Source organism: Arvicola amphibius, chromosome 9, assembly GCF_903992535.2.
Source record: "Arvicola amphibius chromosome 9, mArvAmp1.2, whole genome shotgun sequence".
NCBI classification, from domain to species: Eukaryota; Metazoa; Chordata; class Mammalia; order Rodentia; family Cricetidae; genus Arvicola; species Arvicola amphibius.
In genome coordinates, this window is record NC_052055.2 from 72,088,896 (window position 1) to 72,114,482 (window position 25,587).

The 25,587-nt window shown below is 49.0% G+C and overlaps 2 protein-coding genes across 2 annotated transcripts; one reads left to right on the forward strand and one right to left on the reverse strand.

Annotated features, from left to right (window-relative positions):
* Positions 1 to 2,226: 2,226 nt before the first annotated feature.
* Capn11 (calpain 11) lies at positions 2,227 to 19,562 on the forward strand. The gene is made up of 21 exons (XM_038343798.1): positions 2,227 to 2,454; positions 2,701 to 2,770; positions 5,891 to 6,009; positions 7,506 to 7,639; positions 7,818 to 7,986; positions 9,810 to 9,893; positions 9,984 to 10,069; positions 10,251 to 10,325; positions 10,464 to 10,627; positions 10,799 to 10,977; positions 14,394 to 14,405; positions 14,715 to 14,926; positions 15,232 to 15,271; positions 15,357 to 15,422; positions 15,506 to 15,563; positions 15,671 to 15,735; positions 15,997 to 16,065; positions 16,517 to 16,595; positions 16,689 to 16,805; positions 17,782 to 17,840; positions 17,933 to 19,562. Exons 1-21 carry the CDS (start codon positions 2,227 to 2,229, stop codon positions 17,957 to 17,959), a joined length of 2,112 nt encoding a protein of 703 aa, XP_038199726.1. The 3' UTR covers positions 17,960 to 19,562.
* On the reverse strand, positions 18,695 to 21,747 carry LOC119823727 (60S ribosomal protein L3-like). The gene is given in 3 exon segments (XM_042055756.1): positions 18,695 to 19,090; positions 19,092 to 19,332; positions 21,629 to 21,747. Coding segments are annotated over 3 exon segments (756 nt in total).
* Between the last annotated feature and the right edge of the window lie 3,840 nt (positions 21,748 to 25,587).

Here is a 25,587-nt window from a genome sequence, read left to right on the forward strand (position 1 = left end):
TCCTTTCTTTCTTCCTTTCTTCCTTTCTTTATCTCTCTTTCTCTCCCTTCCCTCCCTTTCTCTCTTCCTTTCTTCCTTTCTTTGAGACAGGATTACACTATGTAGCCCGGGCCTGGAATTTGCTATGTAGACCAGATTGGAACTCACAGAGATCCACCTGCCTCTGCCTCCCAAGTGCTATATTTTGTTATTAAATATGCACAGGTGTTTTGCATGCATGTACATCTGTGCATCATATGAGTTCCTGGTGCCCTCAGAGGCCAGAAGAGAGAATCAGCTTCCCTGGAACTAAAGTTGCAGATGCTTCTGAGCTGTCATGGGGATGCTGGGAATGGAACCAGAATTCCCTGGAAGAGCAGCCAGTGCTCTTAATCATGGAGGAATAGCTCCAGCCCCTGGTTTTTTGTTTTAAATTATGTGTCTATGTGTGGGTATGTGCACATGGGTGCAGGTACCCACGAAGCTCCCATGTGGGAGCTGGGAACCAAGCCTGCATCCTTGGAAGAACAGCAAGCACTCTTGACCTCTGAGCCATCTCTCCAGTCCTTGTGCTTCGTTATCTGAGTCAGTGCTGTCAAAGGATGCCCTCCAAAGGGACCCCATCATCTCCGCTCTCCCTGGCCGAGCTCAAGGGCTCCGATGTCTTCACTTCCTCGCTGTGCCTTATGAATGCCCCATCATTCCTCCCATCTGCGAACAGGAAGGGCATCTCTTCTTGAAGCCCTTGAAGCCTTGATCTTCTCTTCTGTAAAGCAGCCACACTGTTTTCATTTCTTGGAGGCGGGGTGTCATCAACCAAAGCTCTCTGCAGACATGATGCTTGCTCTTCGTTTGGTGCTGGAGCGATGACTCCACAGTCAAGAGCACTCGCTGCACAACAATGAGGCCCCGAATTGGATCCCAGCACCATCCGAGAAGCCTGAGAGTCTGCGATGTCTGTAACTCTAGCTCCCAGGAATCTGACCCCTTCCGCCCCCCGCTCCAACACACACATGCGCATACACTCACACAAACACAGACATGTACACATGTAAATAAAACACATCTTTTAGATTTAAGGGCACTGACTGAACTTCCAGAGGACACTGGTTCAGTTCCCGGCACCCACATTAGGCAGCTCACAAACGCCACTAACTCCAGCCCCAGGGGATCTGATGTCCTTTTTTGGCATCCATGGACACTGCAGACACCTGCCCAGACATATAGGCAGGCAAGACTGCCTACACATTTTTTAACTAAATAAGGTTGGACGTGGTGGTGCACACCTTTAATCCCAGCACTTGGGAGGCAGAGGCAGGTGGAGGGGCTCGGCGGTTAAGAGCACCTACTGCTCTTGCATAAAACTCGGCTTGAATTGCATCACTCATGTGGCAGCTCACAGCCAACTTCAGTTCCAGGGGATCTGATGCCTCTTTCGACCTCTGTGAGCACGTGGTGCACAGATAGACACTCAGGCACATGTGCAAATGCATATAAAAGTAAAATAAGTATTGTCTTAGTGAGGGTTTCTATTGCTGCAGCAAAACACCATGGCCAAAAAGCAAGCTAGGGAGGAAAGGGTTTATTTGGCTGTTCATCCCTGAAGGAAGTTCAGACAGGAACTCAGACAGCAGGGTCCTGAAGGCAGGAGCTGACGCAGAGACTGAGGAGGGGAGCTGCTTACTGGCTTGCTTCCCATGGCTTGCTCCATCTGCTTTCTTTTTAAAAAAATATTTATTTTTATTTATTTAGTATACAATATTCTTTCTGCACGTATGCCTGTATGCCAGAAGAGGGCACCAGACCTCATTACAGATGGTTGTGAGCCACCATGTGGTTGCCAGGAATTGAACTCAGGACCTTTAGAAGAGCAGGCAATGCTCTTAACCTCTGAGCCATCTCTCCAGCCCCTCCATCTGCTTTCTTATAGAACCCAGGGCCACCAGCCTAGGGATGGCACCACTCACTGTGAACTGGGCTCTCCTCCGTTGATCACTAATTGAGAAAACTCCTACAGTTCCTTCCTCTCTAATGACTCTAGTGTGTGTCAGGTTGACACACAAAACCACCCAGAACAGTATTAAAATGATAAAACCTCTGTAACCAAAGATGGACATCTTCTGACTCTCCTGTTCCCATCTCCCAAACAGCTGCTATTCCCACCCACCCAGTTTCAGTATTGCTTTAAATTGGGTTATTTGTCTTTTTTTTTTTAATCTAACAGAACACATTTATATTGAAAAGGGAATGGTGGCTTCTATAAACAGTAGCCGGCTCAAGGCCAAGGGCGTGGGCCAACACCAAAATGCCCAAAACTACAAGAATCAGAACTTTGAGGAGCTCCAAGCGGCATGTCTAAGGAAGAGGGAACTGTTTGAGGACCCCTTTTTCCCTGCTGAATCCAAGTCTATAGGCTTCAAAGATCTGGGTCCCAACTCCAAAAAGACGCAGAACATCTCCTGGCAGCGGCCCAAGGTGGGCACTGGGAAGCGGGGAGGGCCCTGGTACTAGGCCCCAATGCCGTCAGAGCTAGGACAGTTCTGAACGTGCTTCTGCCAAGCCTCCTAGTTTAATCCTGGGCTGGCACCCAAGCCTGTCTCTCATAGCCAGGCTGTGGTCAGATAGCTCAGCACCCCTTACTGCTCACCTAGGACTCAGAGGTGCACGGGAGGTAGGGAGGGGGGCCCTTCACCCCTTAACATTCTTATTCCTTCACCACAGGATATCACGAATAACCCCCAATTCATCACTAATGAGCTCTCTCCCACAGACATCTGCCAAGGGGTCCTCGGTGAGTGGAGAACAAGGGGCTGGCCTCCATAGGGAAACTGGGGCAAAAAAAAAAAAAAAAAGATTGGGGTGGGGGAGGGGGCTGTGGAATGGCTCTTAAGCCTGGAAGTCTGAGTCGCGTGTGTCCTCTATGGCCCTTCTGTACCTACTGCGGTCTGGTTTGGGAGTGAATTGGGATGATGATATAGTAGATATTTGTTGCTGTATAATGTATTACCCAAGGCTTAGCAACTGGAGGCAGGTGGAGAGAGACAGCCCAGCAGTTAAGAGCACTTGCTACAAAATAGTGAAGTCCAGAGTTCAGACCCCGCAGCCAAGTTCTCAGCTCCAGCTCCAAGGAATTCAGCGCCCCCTGCTGGCCGCCATGTGCACAGGAATGCACCCCACCCCACAGTCCCCACCCCACAGCCCCCGCTCCCAGGCCCCCACAGGTGCACACATTCTCAGACAGACAATTTTTTTTTTAATCGTCAAACTAGGCATGGTGGTGCATAGCTACAATTTTAGCACTAGGGTAAAAGGGGCAAAAGGAGCAAGAGTTCAAGGCCAACCTGAGGCCACGCGAGACTGTCCCAAACAACCAGCAAGCAATTCTCACCTCCCAGGTTCTGTGGGAGAGCCTCAGAAGTGGAGCGGCAGGGCTAACCCAGTGTCTCAGGAGGTTGCAGCTGAGGTCAGCTGCACTGTGGGACCCTGTTCGTCTGAAGGCGTGGCTTTCGTCTGAAGGCGTGGCTTTCGTCTGAAGGCGTGGCTTTCGTCTGAAGGCGTGGCTGGGTCCAGCGTTCCACTGTTGAGGTTCTGCTGTCTGTGGATGAGATCTCAGTGCAGCCTGAGCCCCTTCTCAAAAGCTCTGCGGGGCTCCATGGTAGCCCAAGAGAAAACACAGGGACTTTTCGTTTATTTGTTTTGTTCAAGGTTTTTAAAATTTATTTATTGAGACAAGGTCTCACTAGTCAGCCACAAACAAGGCCGGCCTGGTCTACAAAGCTAGTTCCAGGACAGCTAGAGCTGTTCCACAGAGAAACCCTGTCTTGAAAAACAAAACTAACAAACAAAACTGATTGTAAATAAATAAATAATTTTAAAAAATTTAAAAAGAGCACTGACTGCTCTTCCAGAGGACTCAGGTTCAATTCCCAGCACCCACGTGGCAGTTCACAACTGCCTATAACTCCAGGATATGACACCCTCACACAGACATACATGCAGGCAAAGAAAGCACCAATGTATATAAAATAAAAATAAATAACTTATTTTACTAAAAAAAAATGGGTATGGTGGCATGTGCTTATAATCCCAAAATCTAGGAGAGGCAAGAGATTACTCATGAATTCAAGGTCAGCCTGGTCTACAAAGTGAGTTTTAGGCCAGCCAAAAGCCTAGGGACCTTGAAAAAAAAAGGGGGGGGGTGAAAAATTTAAGGTCACTTCCATCAATGCAATGAGTTCAGGGCTAACCTGGGCTAGAGAAGACCCCATCTTTTCTTTTCTTTTCTTTCTTTCTTTCTTTCTTTCTTTTTTTTTTTTTTTTTTTTTTTTTGCACAGGGGTTGGGTTCTATCTTTTGAGGAAACAAAACTCAAAAGTTTATCACCTGCATGGGTGGTAGGACTTCTTTGGTCTGGGCTATCAGTAATGGGGCAGTAGAGTCACATGACACTACCCCAGGCCTCACAATCTCCTCCCACCCCTTCAGGCCCAGGGCAGGCACCACGGCCACTCTATTTCCTATTTATGGCAGGGAAAATGGCAGAAATAAGCATAGCAAGAGACCAAAGAGCCCTAGGACGACAATGTCTCTGTGGCTCAATGGGCCCGAGGGACGCTGGGTACAAGAGGAGGAGGCCAGTGTTTCCTTTGTAGCTCCCTTGTGTTGATGACTGTAGAGTCTTTACTGTTCCCTCCAGCCTGCAGCCTCCCTCCAAAGCCCAGAGGCTACCAACCATCACAGAAACTTCCCAGAGCCTGGAGCCCACACAGCACCACCTATCACCTGGCCTGTCACTGAGGGCTGACCCCAGGGGACAAATGGCAGTGGGCGACTGATGCATGGCACCATGCTCCCATGCTTACACAGGGACACTGTGCTCCATCCTCAGCTAGCTCCAGGGCTCACAGTGGCGTATGGACAGAGCCCAGCTTTTCCAGGAGAGTGTGGGTGATGGGATAGACAATTTTTAGATTTAAAATTTTATTTTAATTATTGATGTGTGTGTGTGGTGTGTCAGAGTATGCACAGATGTGTGTCTGATGCCCCCAGCGTCCAGAAAAGGGTATTACAATCCACTGGAGTTGGAATTACAGTTAAGATAGCTGATGCCGAGGCTGGGACCGGCACTCTGATTCTCACGGTAGAGCAGCAAGTGCTCTTAACTCCCGAGACTTCTCTCCAGTTGCAAGGCATCTTTTATTGGTTGGGTGATTGGTTTTTTTTTGGGGGGGGTTGCAATTTTTCTTTTTAATTTTGTGTAGGTGTCTCTGTGCATGGGTTTGTGCATGTGGGTGCAGTGCCTGCAGAGGCCAGGAGAGGGCGCTGTCAGGTCCCCTGCAGCTAGAGTTACAGGTGGTCGCAAAGGATCTGATGTGCACCCAAGTTTTTTGAAAGAGCAGGAAGTACTCCTAGCTGCTGAGCCATCTCTCCAACTCTTGGCTGGTTTTCTGAGACAAGGTCTCACTTTGTAGACCAGGTTGGTGACAAATGAACTTAGAAAACATTTATCCTTTGCCACCTAAATACTGAGATGAAATGACAGAAGTTTTCTAGGGAGACCTCTTGGGCCTTTGGCCGCTACTCCAGCCTGGTCACAAGGAATCATAAAGAAAGGTTACTGGATATGTTCAACAGATAGGAAAGCAGGGTGCTATACAGCCTCCCCAAGTTCCCCCAAACCACAAATGTCACCCTGATTTGTGGCTCCCTGGACTGAACTAATAGATGTTCTCACTGTCCCAGAAGGCAAGCTGTGCCTCGGTTTTCCCATTTGGCCCCTTTCCCAACACACCTCAGTAAAAGGCAGAGCCATCTCTGCTGGGGAGATCTGGGGACTCCTCCCCTGACTGGGATCTGGGGCCTCCACACACGTGGGGCTATTCAAGGATCAACCCCTCCTGTCTGCCTTCAAGGAGACTGCTGGCTGCTGGCTGCCATTGGCGCCCTTACTACCTGTCCCAAACTGCTGTACCGTGTGGTGCCCAGGGGCCAGAATTTCAAGAAAAACTACGCTGGCATCTTCCATTTTCAGGTGAAGGGAAGAGGGGGAGGAGGAAGGGGGAGGAGGGAGGGAGGGAGGGAGGGAGGGAGAGAGGAAGGGAGACTGAGTCACTGTTCTATTGCTGTGAAGAGACACCATGACCACAGTAACTCTTATAAAAGAAAGCCTTTAACTGGGGGCTGGCTTACAGCTTCAGAGGTTAGTCCATTGCCACCATATCAGGGAGCGTTGGCAGCACACAGGCAAGCATGCCACTGAAGCTAGAGCTGAGAGCTACAATCCTGACCCACAGGCAGTAGGAAGAGAGAACTACTGGGCCTGGCTTGGGCTTTTGAAACCTCAGAGCCCACCCCCAGTGACACACTTCCTCCAGCAAGGCCACACCTCCCTGTCCTTCCAGTCTTTTCAAATAGTTGCACTCCCTGGTGATGAACATGCAAATATGTGAGCCTATGGGGGTCATTCTCATTCAACCCACCAGAGAAAGATAGGAGAGAGAGAGAGAGAGAGAGAGAGAGAGAGAGAGAGAGAGAGAGAGAGATCATGTATACCTTTACTTGGTTTCTCAAATATATATTAATTGGGATGGCTTTTCAACAATATTCAGAGAAATACCAGCTCATGAAAGAAATCATGTCAGCTAAGTTTTTTGTTGTTGTTGTTTTTTTCTTTTTTTTTTTCTTTTTTTTTTTCGAGACAGGGTTTCTCTGTGGCTTTGGAGCCTGTCCTGGAACTAGCTCTTGTAGACCAGGCTGGTCTCGAACTCATCAGCTAAGTTTTTTAAAGTGCTAAAGAAAATAATTAGTTGTTTGTGGTTCTCTCTCCATTCTCATTTGTGTGTGTGCACGTGTACACACACATGTGAACGCACATGTGTGCCCATTCCCAGGAACACACATGGTTATCACGACACTGAAAATATCCACCATGTATTTTGTATGACCTGGCCCTTTAGCTGATCTAGGAACAATTCTGAATGTCATAGAATAGGGAGAGAATTTTAAGATCTGAAACCTCAACCCCCATCTGCCTTTTATCAAGACAGGGCCTCAGTCTAAAGGCGGATGGGGTCTTCTTTCTTTCTTTCTTGTTCAGTGATTGATTTATTTTTATCTTATATTTATTAGCTGGGAATTGAACCTTGGTCCTTTGGAAAAACAGTCAGTACTCTTAACCACTGAGCCAAATCTCCAGCCCCATGGGTAGGGTTTTCTTGACGCTGGTGCAAGACCCAGGTTTGGGAATGTCGAGGAATTTTAGGGCTTTTGTTGTCTTTCCTTCACGTATTCTAAGGGCCTTGGTCCAGGTGGCTCAGTGCATTTATCCCAAACCTGATGACCTGAGTTTGATCTCTGAAACTCATAAGGTGGAAGGAAAGAAATGACATACCCCCCCCACACACCAGTTTTTTACAAAAATCCTAATGTGAGTGACTATTGCTGGTATGTTCTCGGCATGGCCACCAGGTGGCGCTCGGAGGATAAAGTTCACCTGTATGCAGACAAATGTCCCCTTGCCACCCACAGCTTTGGCAGTTTGGGCAGTGGATGAATGTGGTGGTGGACGACCGACTGCCCACTAAGAATAACAAGCTGTTGTTCGTGCACGGTGCCCAGCGCCAGGAATTCTGGAGCGCCCTGCTGGAGAAGGCCTATGCCAAGTAAGTTACCCAGACTAGGAAGCAGACTGGCCTCCAGGAGCCTGGCCGAGTGTGACAGGCCACTGGCTGAACCAGGGGAGGAGACAGGCCTGTCTCACTTCGCTCACCATTCTACGTGACTGTTCCCTCAGGTTCACATCTCCAGCCAGGAGCTTAACAGTGCACTGTCTGCTTGCAGGCTAAATGGATCCTACGAGGCGCTGGCAGGGGGCAGCACTATGGAGGGTTTTGAAGACCTCACAGGCGGCGTGGCCCAGAGCATTAAGCTCCAGAAGCCCCCTCACAACATGCTAAGGCTCCTCAGAAAAGCGTTGGAGATGTCTTCCCTGATGGGCTGTTCCATCGAAGTAAACCAAACTGGGTCTTGCCCCAGGACTTCTGTACCTGTTACTGCTCCCCCACCCTACCCCAAGACTCTTTCCCCAAACATTTTCTCACTCACTCCCCATTTCCTGAACAAATTCTGTCTGCCTCTGGTCCAGAGTGTCTGTTCCCACCTGGCATACCCTCTGCTTTGTTGTTACTTTCTCCTTAGTATTTTCTGACCCAGAGAGAAGGGCAGAGATTCCAGGAGGGCAGTGACCTTTACTTGGTTCATTCCCCACAGACCCTGGGACTTTGGACGATACCCAGCACGCAATAAGCACTCAACAAATATTTATTCAAATCAATGTACCCAGTATACTGCCATATAACAGCAGTTATATGGTGGGGGCGGGTAGTGCAAACAAGAAGGAGGAGAGGAAGACAAACTGAGCCCCCACGAAGCCTGCACACAAACGCTTGTGGTGGCAACTCTCCTCACAATAGTGAAAACAGAAACCCAGTCGTCTTCCTGCACGTCGATCACAGTAATTGTCTGGTTGCACACCGCAGAATACAAACAGCAACAGCGGCCCCAATAAACTGTGATCTGCCTCTATATGACCTTCAGATGGCACCACCCTCGCCCCAGCTCCTGGCCACCTCCACCCCTGCTCCCCCTGCAAGAACTTTTGAAGTGGCTCTGACTTTGTTTACAGTTTTGTTTTGTTCTCTTTTCAGTGTATTTAGTTTGCTGTTGTTTTAGTTTGGATGTGAGATTACGGGGTTTGTTTTGTTTTGGGATAGGATCTCACTATGTAACACTGGCTGTCCTCAAACTCCCAGAGATCCACCTGCCTCTGCTTCCCAAGTGCTGAGATTGTAGGCTGCCCCACCACACTCAGTTTATAGTATAGTTTTGCAAAATGTCCAGAGGGAATCTATCTGTATTAGGGGAGCGTAAGCTCTCCCTGTTCCGTTGCATGTGAATCTACAATTGCCTCAAAATTGAAAGTACAGGAGCTGGGGAAATGGCTCAGTAGATAAGAGTGTTTGCTCGCAAAGTCAGAAGACCTGAGTTCGAAGACCTGAGTTCGAAGACCTGAGTTCAATTCCCCCAAATTCATGTAAAAACAAAACAGGTGTCATATGTGCCTATAGCTCCAGTGCTGGTGGTAAATTCAGGTGGATCCTGGGAACTCGCTGGCCAGGATCCCAATGCAGTGAGCTTCAGGTTAGGTGAGAGATTATGTCTCAAAGTGTGAGACAGAGGAGCACTGGCTGCTCTTGCCAAGGACTTGGGCTCAGTTCCCAGTACCCTCCTGGGTAGCTCACAAACACCTGTAACTCCAGATCCGGAAATACAGTGCCTTCTTCTGGCTTCCTAGAGCACCAGGCAAATATGTAATACACAGACAAACATCAAAATAAAACACTCATACATATCATAGATATATAAATATATAAATATCTATTTTAAATAAATACTGATTTTAAAAACAATAGAGGAACATACTCAATGTCTATCTCTGGCCATCCCATGTGTGCACATACACCACACACACAACTAGGTGACTGCTACAGTCATGCATGTGTGTGTGTGTGTGTGTGTGTGTGTATGTGTGTGTGTAAAGTATAAGCCAAGTGTGGTGATTATGTCTATAATCCCTCCAGAGGCTGAGGCAGGAGGATCAGGAGTTTAAGAGTAGTTGAATAGTCATGGCTGCATAAGGAATTTGAGACCCTCGATACTGTATTAAACTCCCCCATATGTACGTATAATGTGTGTTATGAGCCACATAAACAGTGGCTTTCTTGGGATTCCCAGGCCAGACCTCAAATGCCTTCCCTTCCCTTTTTCCTATAGGTCACCAACAACAGTGACTTTGAAACGATGACCCATAATATGCTGGTCAGAGGACACGCTTACTCAGTAACTGGCCTGGAGGATGTGAGTGGAGGCAAATGGGACCCCTTGAGAACCAGGGGTATGTGAGAGCCGCCACAGCCCACTTCCTGAACTTCCTCACCTCTCCCCCAGGTCTCCTACAGAGGCAAGATGGAAACCCTGATTCGGATCCAGAATCCCTGGGGCCAGATTGAGTGGAATGGAGCCTGGAGTGACAGGTAGATGCCCTGAGCCGAGGGAGGGGAACAGAGACATAGCAGGATCCATATGGAAGCCAGTGTCACAGTGGGGCCAACCCTTGCCCCAGTGCTGCCCTGTTTAACCTTGGAGGTGGCCTTCAGAAAGTCCCTTAGGGAGGAAGGGCGGCTGCCCCTCCGCTCTGCTGTTTTCTGTCTGCAGGGCCAGGGAGTGGGAAGAGGTGAGTGTGGACGTGCAGATACAGCTGCTACGAAAGAAGGAAGATGGGGAGTTCTGGTCAGTGTGGCTTCCGGGAGCTTTGGACTCCACATGCACATCCCCCATCCCCACCCATCCTCCCCACCACGGCCGCTGGGGGGCCTAGGGATGTGCACTGGAGTGCACTGAAGGTGCCATCTACACTCCCCACCCCAGGATGTCCTACGAAGACTTCATGAGCAACTTCACACTCCTGGAGATCTGCAACCTCACACCGGACGCACTGTCCCCCTGGGAGCACAAGAGCTGCTGGCATACAACCTTTTATGAGGGCAGCTGGCGGAAAGGGAGCACTGCAGGCGGCTGCAGGAACAACCCCGGTAGGTGCGGGCACAAGGTCACAGAGTCAGGGTGGACGAGGGCAGAGTCAGTCGGATGTCACGGTCCTCAGGAAATGAGGCAGACACATGGCTGGAATCTCTCCGCGGACCCGCATCAAGGACCGAAGGCCCCCGGCCTGGCATAATCAGCCTGCCCTGCGTCGTCCACAGAGACGTTCTGGAGCAACCCCCAGTTTAAGATCTCCCTCCTGGAGAAGGACGACCCTGAGAATGACTCAGACAAAAGCGAGGTGGTCTGCACCTGCCTGGTGGCCCTGATGCAGAAGAACTGGAGACACGCTAGGCGGGAGGGAGCCCAGCTGCTCACAATAGGCTTTGTTATCTTCTCGGTGAGCCTCTGCTGTCCCCAGTCCCCTCTGGCCTCTCCTCTTCTTTTTTTTGCCATGTAGACCAGGCTAGCCTCAAACCCAGAGATCCATCTGCCTCGGCCTCCCCAATGCTAGGATTAAATGCGTGCCTCGCATGGCCTCTTAAGATCCTTCTTCCCCAGGACCTCTGTGAGAGTCGGGCCCTAAGGTCCCACAGCCCTGCTGCTGCTTTTCCTGAGCCTCTGTGTGGTGTGAGCACTCTCTCTCTCTCTCTCTCTCTCTCTCTCTCTCTCTTTCTCTAATTTTTGCCTGCATGTATGTTTGTTTACCACATGTAAGCCTGATACTTGCAGAGATCAGAAAACGGTGTGGGGTCCACTGGAGCTGAAGTTACAGATAGTTTGAGTCACGATGTGGGTGCTGGGAACCAAACCCAAGCCTTCTGCAAGAGCAGCAAGTGCTCTTAACCACTGAGCCATCTCATCAGTCCAGCCTCTGGCTCCGTTCCCTTTCCACAGATTTGTTTGTTTTTCGAGACAGGGGTTCCCTATGTAGCCTTGGCTGTCCTAAAACTAGCTGTACAGACCACGCTGGCCTCAAACTCACAGAGATCCATCTGCCTCTGCCTCCCGCGTGCTGGGGACCGAAGGCATGTGCCACCACCACCTGGCTAGTTTTTTGTTTTTGTTTTTTTTTTTTAACTACCATTTCCTTCGTGGCAGGCATCACCCCAAACACCCGTACACCACACTTACGGCTACCCTTAGGGAACAGAAAGGATCTTGAAGGCAGGAGAGATGAGGTAACCACACAAGCTCACACACTGAAGGGGCAGAGATAGAGACTGTGTCCTGGTCCCTGAGCGACGGAGACTTCAGCGACACCTCCACACAAATGTGGCCCCGGCCACTCCTCCAAAACTGTTCACTGCAGAAGCCAAAAAGCATCACCGTCTGTGTTTCCCACCGACTGTGGGATCTTGCAGCCATGGTTTGCAAGGTCCCAGAAAAGCCCATTTAGCCACTCCCTTATATAGCCAACAGGTATGGAATACCGTAGCATCTCCTACCGTACGCCGAATCCCTGACTAGTCTGGGCTCTCAGTAATGAACAGAACTAGCACTAGCCCTTGCCCTGCTTGTGTAACAGCCTAGGCTCCATGGCAAGAGGGGAATAAAGAGGGGGTGGGGCAAGGGGAAGGCTAAGCTGTGGGCCCAGCAAGAAGGCTTGATGAGTAATGGCATTTGTTTCTAAGCCTGGCACCCTGACCTCAATCTCCCAGCCTCACATGGTGGAAGGGGAGTCTCCTCACTCCGGCTGCCCTCCAACCTCCACACATGTCACAGCAGGCACACACTCACAGAATAAATAAAATGTAAAGAAAAAAGTTGAGGTTAGGGATCTGGAGCACTTGTTGCTCTTCCAGGGGACCTGAGTTCAGTTCCCAGCATCCACAGGATGGTTCACAACGTCATGAATGCTCACACAAATGTGCAGGCAACACACTCATACAGATAAAATAAATAAATCTAATTTTTTTTGAGGCAGGGCTTCTCTGTATAACAGCCCTGGCTGTCCAGGAACTGGCTTTGTGTACTAGGCTGGCCTTGAACTCACAGAGATCCACCTACCTCTGTCTCCCCAAGCATTGGGATTAAAAGTGGGTGCCACCACCATCAGGCTCTAAAAAGAATTTTATAAGTCCAAGGTCAGTGCTCACCCCAGCAGCGCACAGTGACACTAAGAAGCTTGGCATGGCCGCTGCACAAGCTCCAGGAGCAAATTCTTGAAGCTTTCCTTCTTCATCCACGCTGAGGAACAGAAAGTTGCTGTGTAAGAGTTGAAGGCATGACCTTAGAAAGCTAAATAAAAATGGAGCTTTCTAAGGAAAGAAAATCAAGGCTCATTCAAAAAAAAAAAAAAAAGTCCAACCTTAAATAAGGTGGAGGGAGGCTAAGCCCAGCCTGAGTGTCCCGGCACACCTGTTAGAGCCAATGAGCTGTGTGCTGGCCTGTCTGTAATTTCAGCACTTGAGAGGCAGAGGCTGGAGGATTGTCATGAGTTGCAGTCCAGTGTGGTCTATGCAGTGAGACCCTGTCTCAAAATAAGATAAAAGAAGGTGCAGATAAAGCCAGGCAGTGGTGGCGCATGCCTTTAATCCCAGCACTAGGGAGGGAGAGGCAGGTGGATGTTTGTGAGTTCGAGGCCAGCCTGATCTACAAGAGCTAGTTCCAGGACAGGCTCCAAAGCTACAGAGAAACCCTGTCTCAGAAAACCAAACGAACAAACAAAAAGATACTGATAAACCCTGCAATGGGGCCACATCCCTGATCTGTTTCTGTTGGTATAACTGAATACCATGGGCAAGCTAGTTTATAAAGAAGAGATCCACTTAGCCAACTCTTCCGTCAGTCCGAGAACTAGCTAACTGCATCTGCTTGCTTTCAATGGGGTTTTCCTGCTGGGTTGGGACATTCTAAAGGGCGTGGCTAGAAAAGCCAGCACTTTATTTTAGTTTTTTGGGACAGGACCTCACGTAGGTTAGGTTGACCCCCCCGATCCTCTGGCTTCTGCTAAGTATTGGGGTTATAAGCAAGCACACCGCACCTAGCCCCTCTCTCCTCCACCCCTCCTCTCTCATTCATTCATGCATGTATGAGTCGCTTCTCTTGCTTCCACGCCCAGCAGATTTCTAATTTTCAATTATGTTTATGTGTGTCTGTGTGGGTATGTGCACACAGATGAAGGTGCCTGCAGAAGCCAGAAGGATCAGCAGTTCAAGACCAACCTCAGCTCCATAGTTAGAGACCAGCCTGGGATACATGATACCCTTTGTCCGAAAATCAAAACACTAGTCATGTAACTCATGTGCATGAAGCCCTGGGTTCTGCCCCCAGCAATGGATAAAACTGGGCACGGTGACACATGACTGCTATCCCAGCATTTGGGAGGTGGAAGCAGGAAAGGTCAAAGGTCAAAGTCATCCTCAACTACATGGCATAGTCAAAGCCTGAGCTAGAAGGGAGGGAAAAGGGCTGGTGTATTTGCTCTCCAGCCTCAGTTCCGGGAGTCGCCTCCTCTGTTCCTGTAGATGGCGCTCGGTGGGTGGAGTAGCAACCTCGGCACACCCACATCCTAGCCCTTGCAGCAAGTCAGCCCTGCCTCTCTGGGAGTCTTTCTCCTGTCCTTAACCCGGAGTGATAAAAATCTGCCTTTGTCAACTTTGTGCACACTGGACTTTGAAATACAAAACGGACAAATTATTAATGCCAACAGCCTACACCCCACCCACCAACATTGCCCCAGTGCCCTAGCAACCCAGGCTCACACTCGTGCTCACATGTACATACACATGCACAGCGCACACTCACCTAGTTGAAGTGAAGATACTCTCTACTGCCCCGAAGATCTGACCCTCTTCTCTCTTTTCTTTTTAGGTCCCAAAGGAGGTACAAAAGGCTTAATCCTGGGCAGGCATCCAGTCCACCCCTGGCTGCATATGGGTTGTCAAGGGAAGGGATCTGGTGAAGAGTTCTGGGGAGCCCCAAGTTAGGAGTCCAACCCCTATGATCCAACAGTGGGAGTCAGGGAAGGGTGAGACCATGCTGGAGTTTTTGACCGCATGGGCGGAGTCCAGCCCATAAAGCAGGGTTACTGGTACCCACCACCAATCCTGCCCCAAAGATGGCTCACCTTGGGAGATCCACTCTGCTGGCTCTCCTGTGCTAGTCCTGTACCCACCTCCAGGGTACATACAGTTTCAGAACCTCCAGAACATCCATCTGAAGAAAGAGTTCTTTGTGAAATATCGGGACCATGGCTTTTCAGAGATCTTCATGAACTCACGAGAGGTCAACAGTCACCTTCGGCTGCCTCCAGGGGAATACATCATTATCCCCTCCACCTTTGAGCCCCATAAAGATGCTGACTTCCTGCTTCGGGTCTTCACGGAGAAGCACAATGAGACCTGGTGAGGGGCTAACCTCACTGTGGCCAGGTTCCCTGCCCAAGGGCTGCAGGATGTCAGGTTCTGGGCTTCCTCCACGTCAATCCTATTTTACACTCCTAGAAACTGAGCTACAAGGATGTGAGATCTAAATCAGTAATAGAAGCAGTTAAACTAGAGCCCAGATTTGATGACTATTCAGTACCACTCCATATACAATGACAGGGCCTTCCTGGGTCACCCCATCGAGAACCTCATCTCTCTTGTCCCGAGTCACCTCATCTCTCTTGTCCCCAGTCACCCCTAAACCTTTGCTCTCTTATGCCTAGGTTGCTGGATGAAGTTAACTGTGCTGAGCACCTTCAAGAGGTAATAGAAAGCCTTGGGATTGGGGCTGGGGATATTAAGGATGCTTTTAAGACTGGTTCCCTCCCTCCCGACTGCTTTTCCCCAGGAAACCATCTCTGAGAAGGATTTGGACCAGGACTCCATCCAGTTGTTTGAGATAGTAGCAAATGGAGTAAGAAGTCCAGGGGCGGAGTTTGAAGGGAGGGGGCGCTGGGCCCCAGGGGCAGAGCAGATGGTTACAGTCTCTCCTCCCAGGACAAGGAAGTAGACGCGTATGAGCTGCAGAAACTGCTCAACAAGATGGCGAGTAAATGTGAGTGGTCTACCCCACCCCCACAGCTCGCCCCGATGAAGGCTACCCTAGCGTGTCCCACACAGAATTCATTCTTCCCTTCTTCCTACGCCTTGCCTCCCTCACAGTCAAGAGCTTCAAGACGAGGGGTTTTAGTTTGGATGTCTGCCGCCGTATGATCAACCTCATGGATGTATCTTTCTGCCCTGCCTATGGCAATCCTAACCAGTGTTTTCCCATCGTCTTCCCTGACCTCCAAGGCTGACTCAGAAGCGGCCATCTCTCCAGCCAGCCTCAGCACCCTCCTTTGTGATAGGGGTTAGATTTGGGGGTAGCTAAAGATCCCAGTTCTGGTGGTTAGCACCTGGGAGCCACCCCAAGCCTGTGTCAAGGCTTTCTGTTCCCTCATTCTTAGGATGCCCTCTTCACTCTTATCCTTGACTAACCCCCCCAGAAAGATGGCACTGGCAAGCTGGGTTTTCTGGAGTTCCAGATCCTGTGGAAAAAGATCAAGAAATGGACGGTAAAGAACCCTAAAGAGACAGCCAAGAAGGGTGGAAACTAGTGAAGAAGCCATTAGAACTGAAAACACACAGAGACAGACAGCACACACACACACACACACACACACACACACACACACACATACACACACACACACATACACATACACACACAAACACACACACACACACACACATACACACACACACACACACTGGTTAGTAATTGGATAGCCTGGTATAGTCCTGAAGGGTGCCCCAAGAAAGCCCTGGGCAGGGTACCAACAGCCCCTGCTATGCCTGGAGTTAACCCCGACCACTAGCAATAGAATATTAGAGATTCAAGTGGTTGGTCAGAGGAGTGGGGCCCCAGGGTCGCAGACAGCTGTTGTAAGTCAGTCACACTGCATTGTTCTGTTATTCCCACCACTATGCTGCACACACAGCCTGATGACATCTGTCTGTCTTCAGGACATCTTCAAAGAGTGTGACGAGGACCGCTCCGGGACCTTGAACTCCTACGAGATGCGCTTGGCCTTAGAAAAAGCAGGTGGCCAGGGAGCATGAGGTTGTCCAGAGGCAGGGAGCTGGGCAGTCAAGTCTGGAGGCCTAAATGCTGCCCCATGCCCCATCTGTCTCCTAGGCATCAAGATGAACAATAAGGTAACTGAAGTGGTGGTGGCTAGGTACGCAGACGATAACATGATCGTGGATTTTGACAACTTCATCAACTGTTTCCTAAGGCTAAAGGCCATGTTTGGTGAGTGAGGTATCTCCCCCTGCAGCTTAGACCAGGAAGGCTGGCTTGTTCCCACACCCACTCACCCTGAGGCCTTTCTGTAGAACCACTCCATTACAGAAAACACACCTGACCCAAGTTCAAATTCACTACTCGCTGAGGCTGTGCCTATTGTCCGTATCCCTATTCCTCTCTCTAGCAGATATGATACAGATGATAAGGTAACACTTCACTTCTGCCCTGAGCTGGGGAGTAGCTCAGTTGATAGCGTGCTTGCTTAGCATGCGCCAAGTCTGGTGTGGTGATGCACACCTTTAATCCAAACACTCCGGAGATGGGGGCAGAAAATCGGGAGTTTAAGGTCATCCTCGGCTAAACAGTAAAGTTGAGGCCAGCCTAGGTCAGTCAAAAGACCCTGTCTCAAAAAATAAATAAATCAAAAATAAAACTATTGTTCCAAGCATGGATCTGGGGGGTCCATATTCATAGTACTTGACATTTGGGAAGCTGAGACAGGAGGATCACAAGTTTGAGGCAAGCTTAGCAACCAAGTGAGACTTTGTTTAAACAAACAATAGGAAGAGCAAGACAGCCAACATGTAGAAGTACTTGCTACCAAGCCTGAAGACTTGAGTTCATCTCCCAGGGCCCGCCCACATGGTGGAAGGAAAGAACCAAGGACCACAAGCTGTCCTCTGACCTCCACAGGTGCAATCTGTGACAAGCATGCATACCTCTCTCACGCCCACAATAAATAAATAAATGCAATCATAACAATCACAACAACAGTTTAGTACCTGCCCCCACCTGCCCAGCGCTCTAGCCTGGAGTAACCGACTCTGGGGCAAGCGCTCAGACCCGGGCCAGGCTCCTAACCAGTTGTGATGTTTTATTCCTAATGATCAAGGAATAACTTCCTACCTTCCGGAGTTTCACCTTTTTGGGGGAGTAGGTCATCTCAGTGCTAACTCCCCACCCCGCCTTTTGCTTAAAACAGCATTCTTCCTGTCCATGGACCCCAAGAAAACTGGTTCTATCTGCCTGAATATGGAGCAGGTACGCGGGAAGGGGTGGGGACGTCGGTCGGGCTGTAAATGGTCCCCTCCCCTCCTCTGCAGAATGTCTTCTGTTCTCTGCTCTCTTTGCAGTGGCTGCAGATAACCATGTGGGGGTAGGGAGATGCAGAGCCTGGCCCCTCCCTCCGCCGGCAGGGCTCCAGCCAGGATGGTGGGTGCTCCTTGTCACCCTTTCTCTCCAGCGCCCCAGGCTCAGTGTTTACTCAAAGCCTGGGCTCTGGCTTCTCTGGCTCCGGGCTCCCCAGAGCTCTAACCCCCAACCCCACCCCACCCACCTCTGAGCACTCTCAGGCTCTGAGTGTTCGGACTAAAAATTAGGTGGACTCTTCCCCAGTTTGTCTGGGTAAGGCAGCCTTGCAGCCAGCTTAGTGTCCCCGCATGCTGTCAAGTCACAGCTGCCTGCTAGCCAGCCCTCTAGCCAGGAATGCCTTTGTTCCCCCTCCCCACGCCGTGGACATTATTCTAATAAACAGGACAGGACATGGTTTGCCACTTCCTTAACACCAAAGAGGGGTATCCACTGTGTCTCCGGGAAGCGCCTACGAATGTGTGACATAATTACTAGGGGGCGCTGCAACGTATGGGATGCTAGAGCGCACCCAGGGCAAGAGCCATTCACTAGCAGCCACACACGGAGGGGTCCAGCTGGTGTGGGACTGAAGGTCTCTCTTCCTGGCGCGGCACAGGCTACTCCAGGTGGAGTTTCTGTTGTCTCCATCCCGGCCTCACCACCAAGGAGGACTTGGCGTGCAGATGTGCATCACTTTATCCGGCCTTCCCCCCAACACTGGAAAAGTTTTCATTGAGACCACACCAGTTAAGCAAATTCTGGCATCAAGCACCTTCCTCCTTGGCAGTGCGTTCTTTCTTGAGTAGTCCCGAGAATGCTTTCTTGTCCTCCATGGTCTGGAAATGACCGTGGCCAAGCTTGGAGGTGGTGTCAATGAATTTGAGGTCAGTCTTCTCCAGAGCCCGTCGTTTGGTCTGCACCAGCAAGGACTTGAGGAGAATGAGCACTCGCTTCTTGGTTCCCACCACACAGCCTTTGAGCATGATGAAGTCATTGGCTACCTCACCATAATGGACAAAGCCACCCAGTGGGTTGATGCTCTTGTCAGAAAGGTCATAGTCAGTAGATGCAATGTTCTTGATCAGCTTGCCATCTTTGATAAGTTACCCCTGACCAATCTTGCAAATCTTGTTGATCTCTGTCCAATGATGGTAGCCCTTTCTGCTCAGCCCAAACCACAGAGAAGGCCACTCGGGCAGGGTGCCAAGCGCCAATACAGGCAACCTTGAGCAACCCCCAATGGGTCTTGCGGGGCTGTTTCTTTCTACACCAGTGACTAGTCACCCCTTTGTAGCCTTTGCCTTTTGTCACTCCGATGACATCAACCATCTCATCCTGCCCAAACACCTGGTTCACAGGAACCTGCTGCTCCAGCCTCTCCCAGGCCCAGGTATGGTGGGCACTTCCACAAGTCCAGCATTCGGGAAGCAGAGGCAGGGAGAACAGACGTTAGAGGTCTTTCTTGAACAGAGCTAGTCTGACTCCAATCTGGGCTACCTGGGACCCTGTCTTAAAAATAAATAAAGAAGCCAACTTGCACTTGTGGGGAGGGGTGTATGCGTGTGTTGAGGTGTACACATGTGTTGGTGTGTAAACATGCATAGGTATGCTTGTGCAGTGGTGCAAGTGTGAAGGACAGAGGACAATTTGTGGGGGTAGTTCTTTCCTCCCACCATGTGGGTTCGAGCCCCTGAGCCAAGGTCATTAGGCTTGGCAGCAAATATCTGCTGAGCCATCTCAATGGTCCTAAATTTTTTTTTTTTTTTTTTTTTTGGTTTTTCGAGACAGGGTTTCTCTGTAGCTTTGGAGCCTGTCCTGAATCTAGCTCTTGTAGACCAGGCTTGCCTCGAACTCACAGAGATCCGCCTGCCTCTGCCTCCCGAGTGCTGGGATTAAAGGCATTTAAATGTATTTTTATTAACACAGTAATCATCTGTGTTTCTGGGGTACAAGTGTGGCATGTCGATGTATGTGTACAACATTAAATTAGGATAACTGGTGTATGTGATGTTTGAGACATTTATCACCTCTGTGCGGGGAAACACTTCAACCTCTCTGCTAGCTGTTTTGAAATATTCTATTAAATGTTGTCAGCTGGGACTATCACTTCTGACTTGTAACAAAACTAAAATGACTCATAAATATACTTCAAATAAAGGCACTGAGACGGTTAATCATGAATATTGAACTGATGGGACCTTTGAGTCTCCGTGGAAACAGACTTTTGAGTGTCTGTGAATTCCTAGATTGGGATAGCTGAGGTGGGAAGATGCACCCCAAATGTGGGCGGCACCATCCCCACCGCTCAGGATCCTAGACTGAGAAGCACTGAGCCCAGCATCCACCCCGCTGCTCCTTGACTGTGGACACTGTTCAGCCGCCCCATCCTCTTGTTCTCACCCTTAGGACTCAGCCATTCACCCTCCAGCTGTGACCTGCCCGACACTGGTTTTGTCTGGAGTTCTCTCAGAGCAATGGGAAAGTAGCAGAGTCTCTGGTGCTCTCTGGATGGCCACCTCTCTCACTGTCTCCTTACAATTAGGAGTCACAGTGTCTCTCTTAAAAGAACGTTTGAGCCGGGTGGTGGTGGCGCACGCCTTTAATCCCAGCACTCGGGAGGCAGAGGCAGGCGGATCTCTGTGAGTTCGAGACCAGCCTGGTCTACAAGAGCTAGCTCCAGGACAGGCTCTAAAGCTGCAGAGAAACCCTGTCTCAAAAAAAAAAAAAAAAAAAAAAAAAAAAAAAGAACGTTTGATAGTTGAAGGTATGAAAACAAAGCTCTTGGGGGCTCAGCGGTTAAGAGCATTGACTTCTTTTCCAGAGGTCCTGAGTTCAATTCCTAGCAACCACTTGATGGCTCACAATCACATGATGGCTCACAACTCACCTCTTGATAATGAGATCTGGTGCCCTTTTCTGGCCTGCAGGCACACATGTAGACAGAACACTGTATGCTAAATAAATACATAAATAAATAAAAGTGCGGTGGTGGCGCACGCCTTTAATACCAGCACTTGGGAGGCAGAGGCAGGCAGATCTCTGTAGATCTCTGTGAGTTCAGGGCCAGCCTGGTCTACAAGAGCTAGTTCCAGGACAGGCTCCAAAGCTACAGAGAAACCCTGTCTCAAAAAACCAAAAGAAAGAAAGAAAGGAAGAAAGGAAGGAAGGAAGGAAGGAAGGAAGGAAGGAAGGAAGGAAGAAAGAAAGAAAGAAAGAAAGAAAGAAAGAAAGAAAGCAAAGCTCTTGAACCAGGTGTGGGGTGGGGCTGTACACCTGTGATCCCAGTAGTATGGAGGGAGAGGCAGGAGGATCAAGGCCAGCCTAGGTAACACAGTAAGTTGGAGGCCAGCTTGGGCTACATGAGACCCTCTTTTAAAAAAAATCCCTTGTGACTGTTTCCTCACTTAAATATTATTTATTTATATGTAACAGTAGAAAAAAGGGGCAGGGCTGGCTGGAGAGATGAGTCTGTATTTAAGAGCCACATCGCTCTTGCAGAGGACCCAAATTCAGTTCCTAGTATCCACTTTGGGATGGTCACAACCACTTGTAACTCCAGCTCCAACACCCTTCTCTGATCTGAGGGCTCTTGCTGTCACACACACACACACACACACACACACACACACACACAATTAAAATCTTTTACAAAGAAGAACACTGGGACTGAGAGATGGCTCAGCAGTTACAAAGTGTACCACTCTCTGAAAGGGCCTGAGTCTGAGTCCCAGCATCCATCCTGGGCGGCTCCCACAGCATCTGTAACCAGCACCCTGCTCCCACAGCATCTGTAACCAGCACCCTGCTCCCACAGCATCTGTAACCAGCACCCTGCTCCCACAGCAGCTGTAACCAGTTTCAGGGGATCTGAACAAAACTACACATAAACTGGGTGTAGAGGCTCACGCCTTAAATCCCAGCACTCAGGAGGCAGAGACAGGCAGATCCTTGTGAGTTCGAGACCAACTTGGTCTATATAGTGAGTTCCAGGACAACCAGAGCTACATAGTGAGACCCTATCTCAAAAATATAAAAAGAAAAAAAAAGGCCACACAGACATATACAAATAATTTTTAAAATACCTTGGGGTTTTTTTTGTTTGTTTTTTTTTTTTTGTTTTACCAGACAGGATGTCTCTGTGTAGCCCTGACTGTCCTGGAATTCACTCTGTAGACCTGGCCTTGAACCCAGAGATCCTCCTGCCTCTGCCTCCCCAGTGCTAGGATTAATGGTGTGTGCCACCACAGCCCAGCTAAAATAAAACTTTTTAAAAAGGAAAACAAAAACAACATTAGATTATAAACATGGAAAAAATACTATGTCCTTGGACTCAACATCGTGGACAACGTGAGTTCTATAGTATAAAATTAACAAGATGCTTATAACGTTAGAATACGGCCCCGGCATGAGCAAATATTTACTGTCGAGCTATTGCTCGACACAACATGTGCTAACGTACAGAAGACACATCCTGTTCTTCCAGTCCCTCTGGCCCCATCCCATGGCTTTCCCATGCTCCCTACACACCTCACAGCCCTGGGAGGCTGTTCCCAGTGTGCCCTCCCAACCATGTGTCCCTAGAGAAGCAGCCTGCATTTCTGCTCTTCCCCCTTAGTCCTGGGCACCAAAATGTCTGTGAGCTGGCTCCGACTAGGTCGCTGGCAATCTGGATTTCATCTTTTGATAACCAACTGCCATTTTCCACTGATGCTGCCCCTCCCCCACGCTCTTTCCCTGACTGCAAAGCCTTTGATGTCGGAGAAACAGCTCCACCCTACCTCTCACCTCATTCAGAGTATCCCCATTGCTCAGATCCTTTGGTCTCTGAGAAGGTGAGGTCTGGAATGTTCTGGAAAACTTCATAATACTATGCAATACTTAGAAGCAATGACCTAAAATGCCATCCAACATAGAAACATGCTCAGTGTAAAGAAACAAAGAGAATGGGCTCATTAAATTGGATTTTTTTTTTTTGTAATGTGGTAAAATACACAGACGACAAAGTTTATTGTTTTATCAGCCAGCAAGATGGGCTCAGCAGCAGGTTGAAGGCAGTTGCTGCCATGCCTGAAACCCTAAATTTGATCCCTAGAAGTCTTATGATGGAAGGAGACAATTGAATCCCAAAGGTTGTCCTCTGATGTGCACCAGGTATTGGGTGCACACACACAAAAATACACAAATAAAGAAATGCAGCCTAGGGGCAGGAGAGTTGGCTCATCAGTCATGAACACATATGGCGGCTCACAGCTGTCTGTAGCTCCAGTTCCAGGGCTTCTGACACCTCACACAGACACACATACAGGCGAAACACCAGTGCCCATAAAACAGAAAGAAAAAAAGAAATACAATCTAAAAATTTTTGATTGCCATCTTATAAAAAGTTGCCCATCTTAGCTTCAAATCTTTCTGGCTACCTCTCTCTCTCTCTCTCTCTCTCTCTCTCTCTCTCTCTCTCCCTCTGTGTGTGTGTGTGTGTGTGTGTGTATACATGAGAGTACAACTTCCAAGGGTCAGTTCTGTATATGATCTGCATATGAGTTCCAGGTCATCAGGCTTGGCAGCAAATGCTTTTACCCCTGAGCCATCTTCTCAGTAGGCCATTTAAATTTTTATACTTCCTAAGTGTTGGACAATGTGTAACAGAATCCTCAGACTGAGGCTTGCCCAGCAGCGGCAAGCATGCACTCATGCAAGCATGCACCCATGTGGTGGGTTCCATCCCAGTTCCTTTCCTGTAAGTCACTGGGCACTGCAGCGTGGTGGGGACTCAGTCCCAGCATCTCCATTTCCTGGGCAGCTTCATCCTACCCTGGCCTGGGGATGCTGCTAGGCTGTGCCCAAGGACCTGGGGAATCACAGCTGGTGAGATTGATTCTAAAGCTGTTTCTGCTTGGGAGGCAGGACGTATTGGGTGCACACAGAAGGAGCCAGGGTTTGGAGCCAGCCTGGGCTACATATAGAGATTGACTTCAAGGGTTTCGGTCCATCATGTAGCAGGGAGGTCCAGGCAGAACTCCTTTTTGTTTTTCTTGAACAATTTGTTCTCGAAGCACTGCTGGCCTAAAACTCACAATCACCAAGTTCCTTACTTCATTTCTTTTTCTTCCTCCCTTCTTTCTCCCTCTCCCTCTCTCTCTCTCTCTCTCTCTCTCTCTCTCTCTCTCTCTCTCTCTCTTTCTCTTGTGTGTGTGTATGTGTGTTTATGTGTTATAAGCAAGGGGAGGAGGCTCGAAGGAACTATGTTAATAGGTGATATTGGCAATCTCTGTATGAGCCCTTATCTAGCTTAGTACAAACACAAGTGATTGCAGAATAGTTAGAGGCCTGTGCATACATACAAGACAATATTCACACCTACTTCTTTATTCTCCAGTGACCTCTGGTACACCAATAACGAGCATCTTAGCTCATAATCAGCAACTGATTTTTTAAAAATATTTATTTATTTATTATGTATGCAATATTCTGTCTGCAGGCCAGAAGAGGGCACCAGACCCCATTACAGATGGTTGTGAGCCACCATGTGGTTGCTGGGAATTGAACTCAGAACCTTTGGAAGAGCAGGCAATGCTTTTAATCTCTGAGCCATCTCTCCAGCCCCATCAGCAACTGATTTTTGTTGTTGTTGTTGTTGTTTTGTTTTTCTAGACAAGGTTTCCCTGTGTAGCCCTGGATGTCCTGGAACTTGCTTTGTAGACCAGGCTGGTCTCGAACTCACAGACATCAGGGCACCAGATCTCATTACAGATGATTGTGAGTCACCATGTGGTCACTGGGAATTGAATTCAGGACCTCTGGAAGAGCAGCCAGTGCTCTTACCCTCTCAACCATCTCTCCAGCCCCCAGGCTTACTTTTGAGTCTACTTCTCGGGGTAGCGACTTCCTGACGTGTGCTTTCTTGGTGCTTCTGTGAGCTTCTCTATATACTTTGTTATATTTTTCAAAAAACTTGTATTTATGGGGGGTGGAGTGGGTAGAGGTGGGGGTAGCAGGAGGAGGGGAGAGAGGGGAAACTGTGGTGTATGTAAAATGAATTAAAAATTTAAAATAAGAAGACTTTTATCTATGTGCATGTGCCACTGTGTGAGTACGCCAGGTGTGTTACAGGTGCCCTTAGAGTCCAGAGGCATGTCGGGTCCCCTGGAGTTGGAGTTACAGGCAGTTGTGGTGGTAACCGGCAGTTGGTGTGGGTGCTGGGAACTGAACTCTGGTCATCAGCAGAAGCAGTTAGGAGCAGGACTTGATCTGAACCTCTGTGCCACCTCTCCAGCTCCCTGTATTTACTCATTGCCTCAAACTCCTGTCAGTTCCCATGCCTTGCTCCCTGGGTGCTGGCGTTACAGGCATGAGCAACCATGCCCAGCCATTTAGGGGGTCTTTACTACAGGTGTTTCCAATCTTTTGATATTCCAAAGAATGATACAAAACACACAGCACTGTACCCGTGTTATTTCATTCCAGTTCAAATATTTAGCTTTCTCCTGTCTCTCTCTCTCTCTCTCTTTTTTTTTTTTTTTTTTTTTTTTTTTTTTTTTTTTTTTTTTTGGTTTTTCGAGACAGGGTTTCTCTGCAGCTTTTTTAGAGCCTGTCCTGGAACTAGCTCTTGTAGACCAGGCTGGCCTCGAACTCACAGAGATCCGTCTGCCTCTGCCTC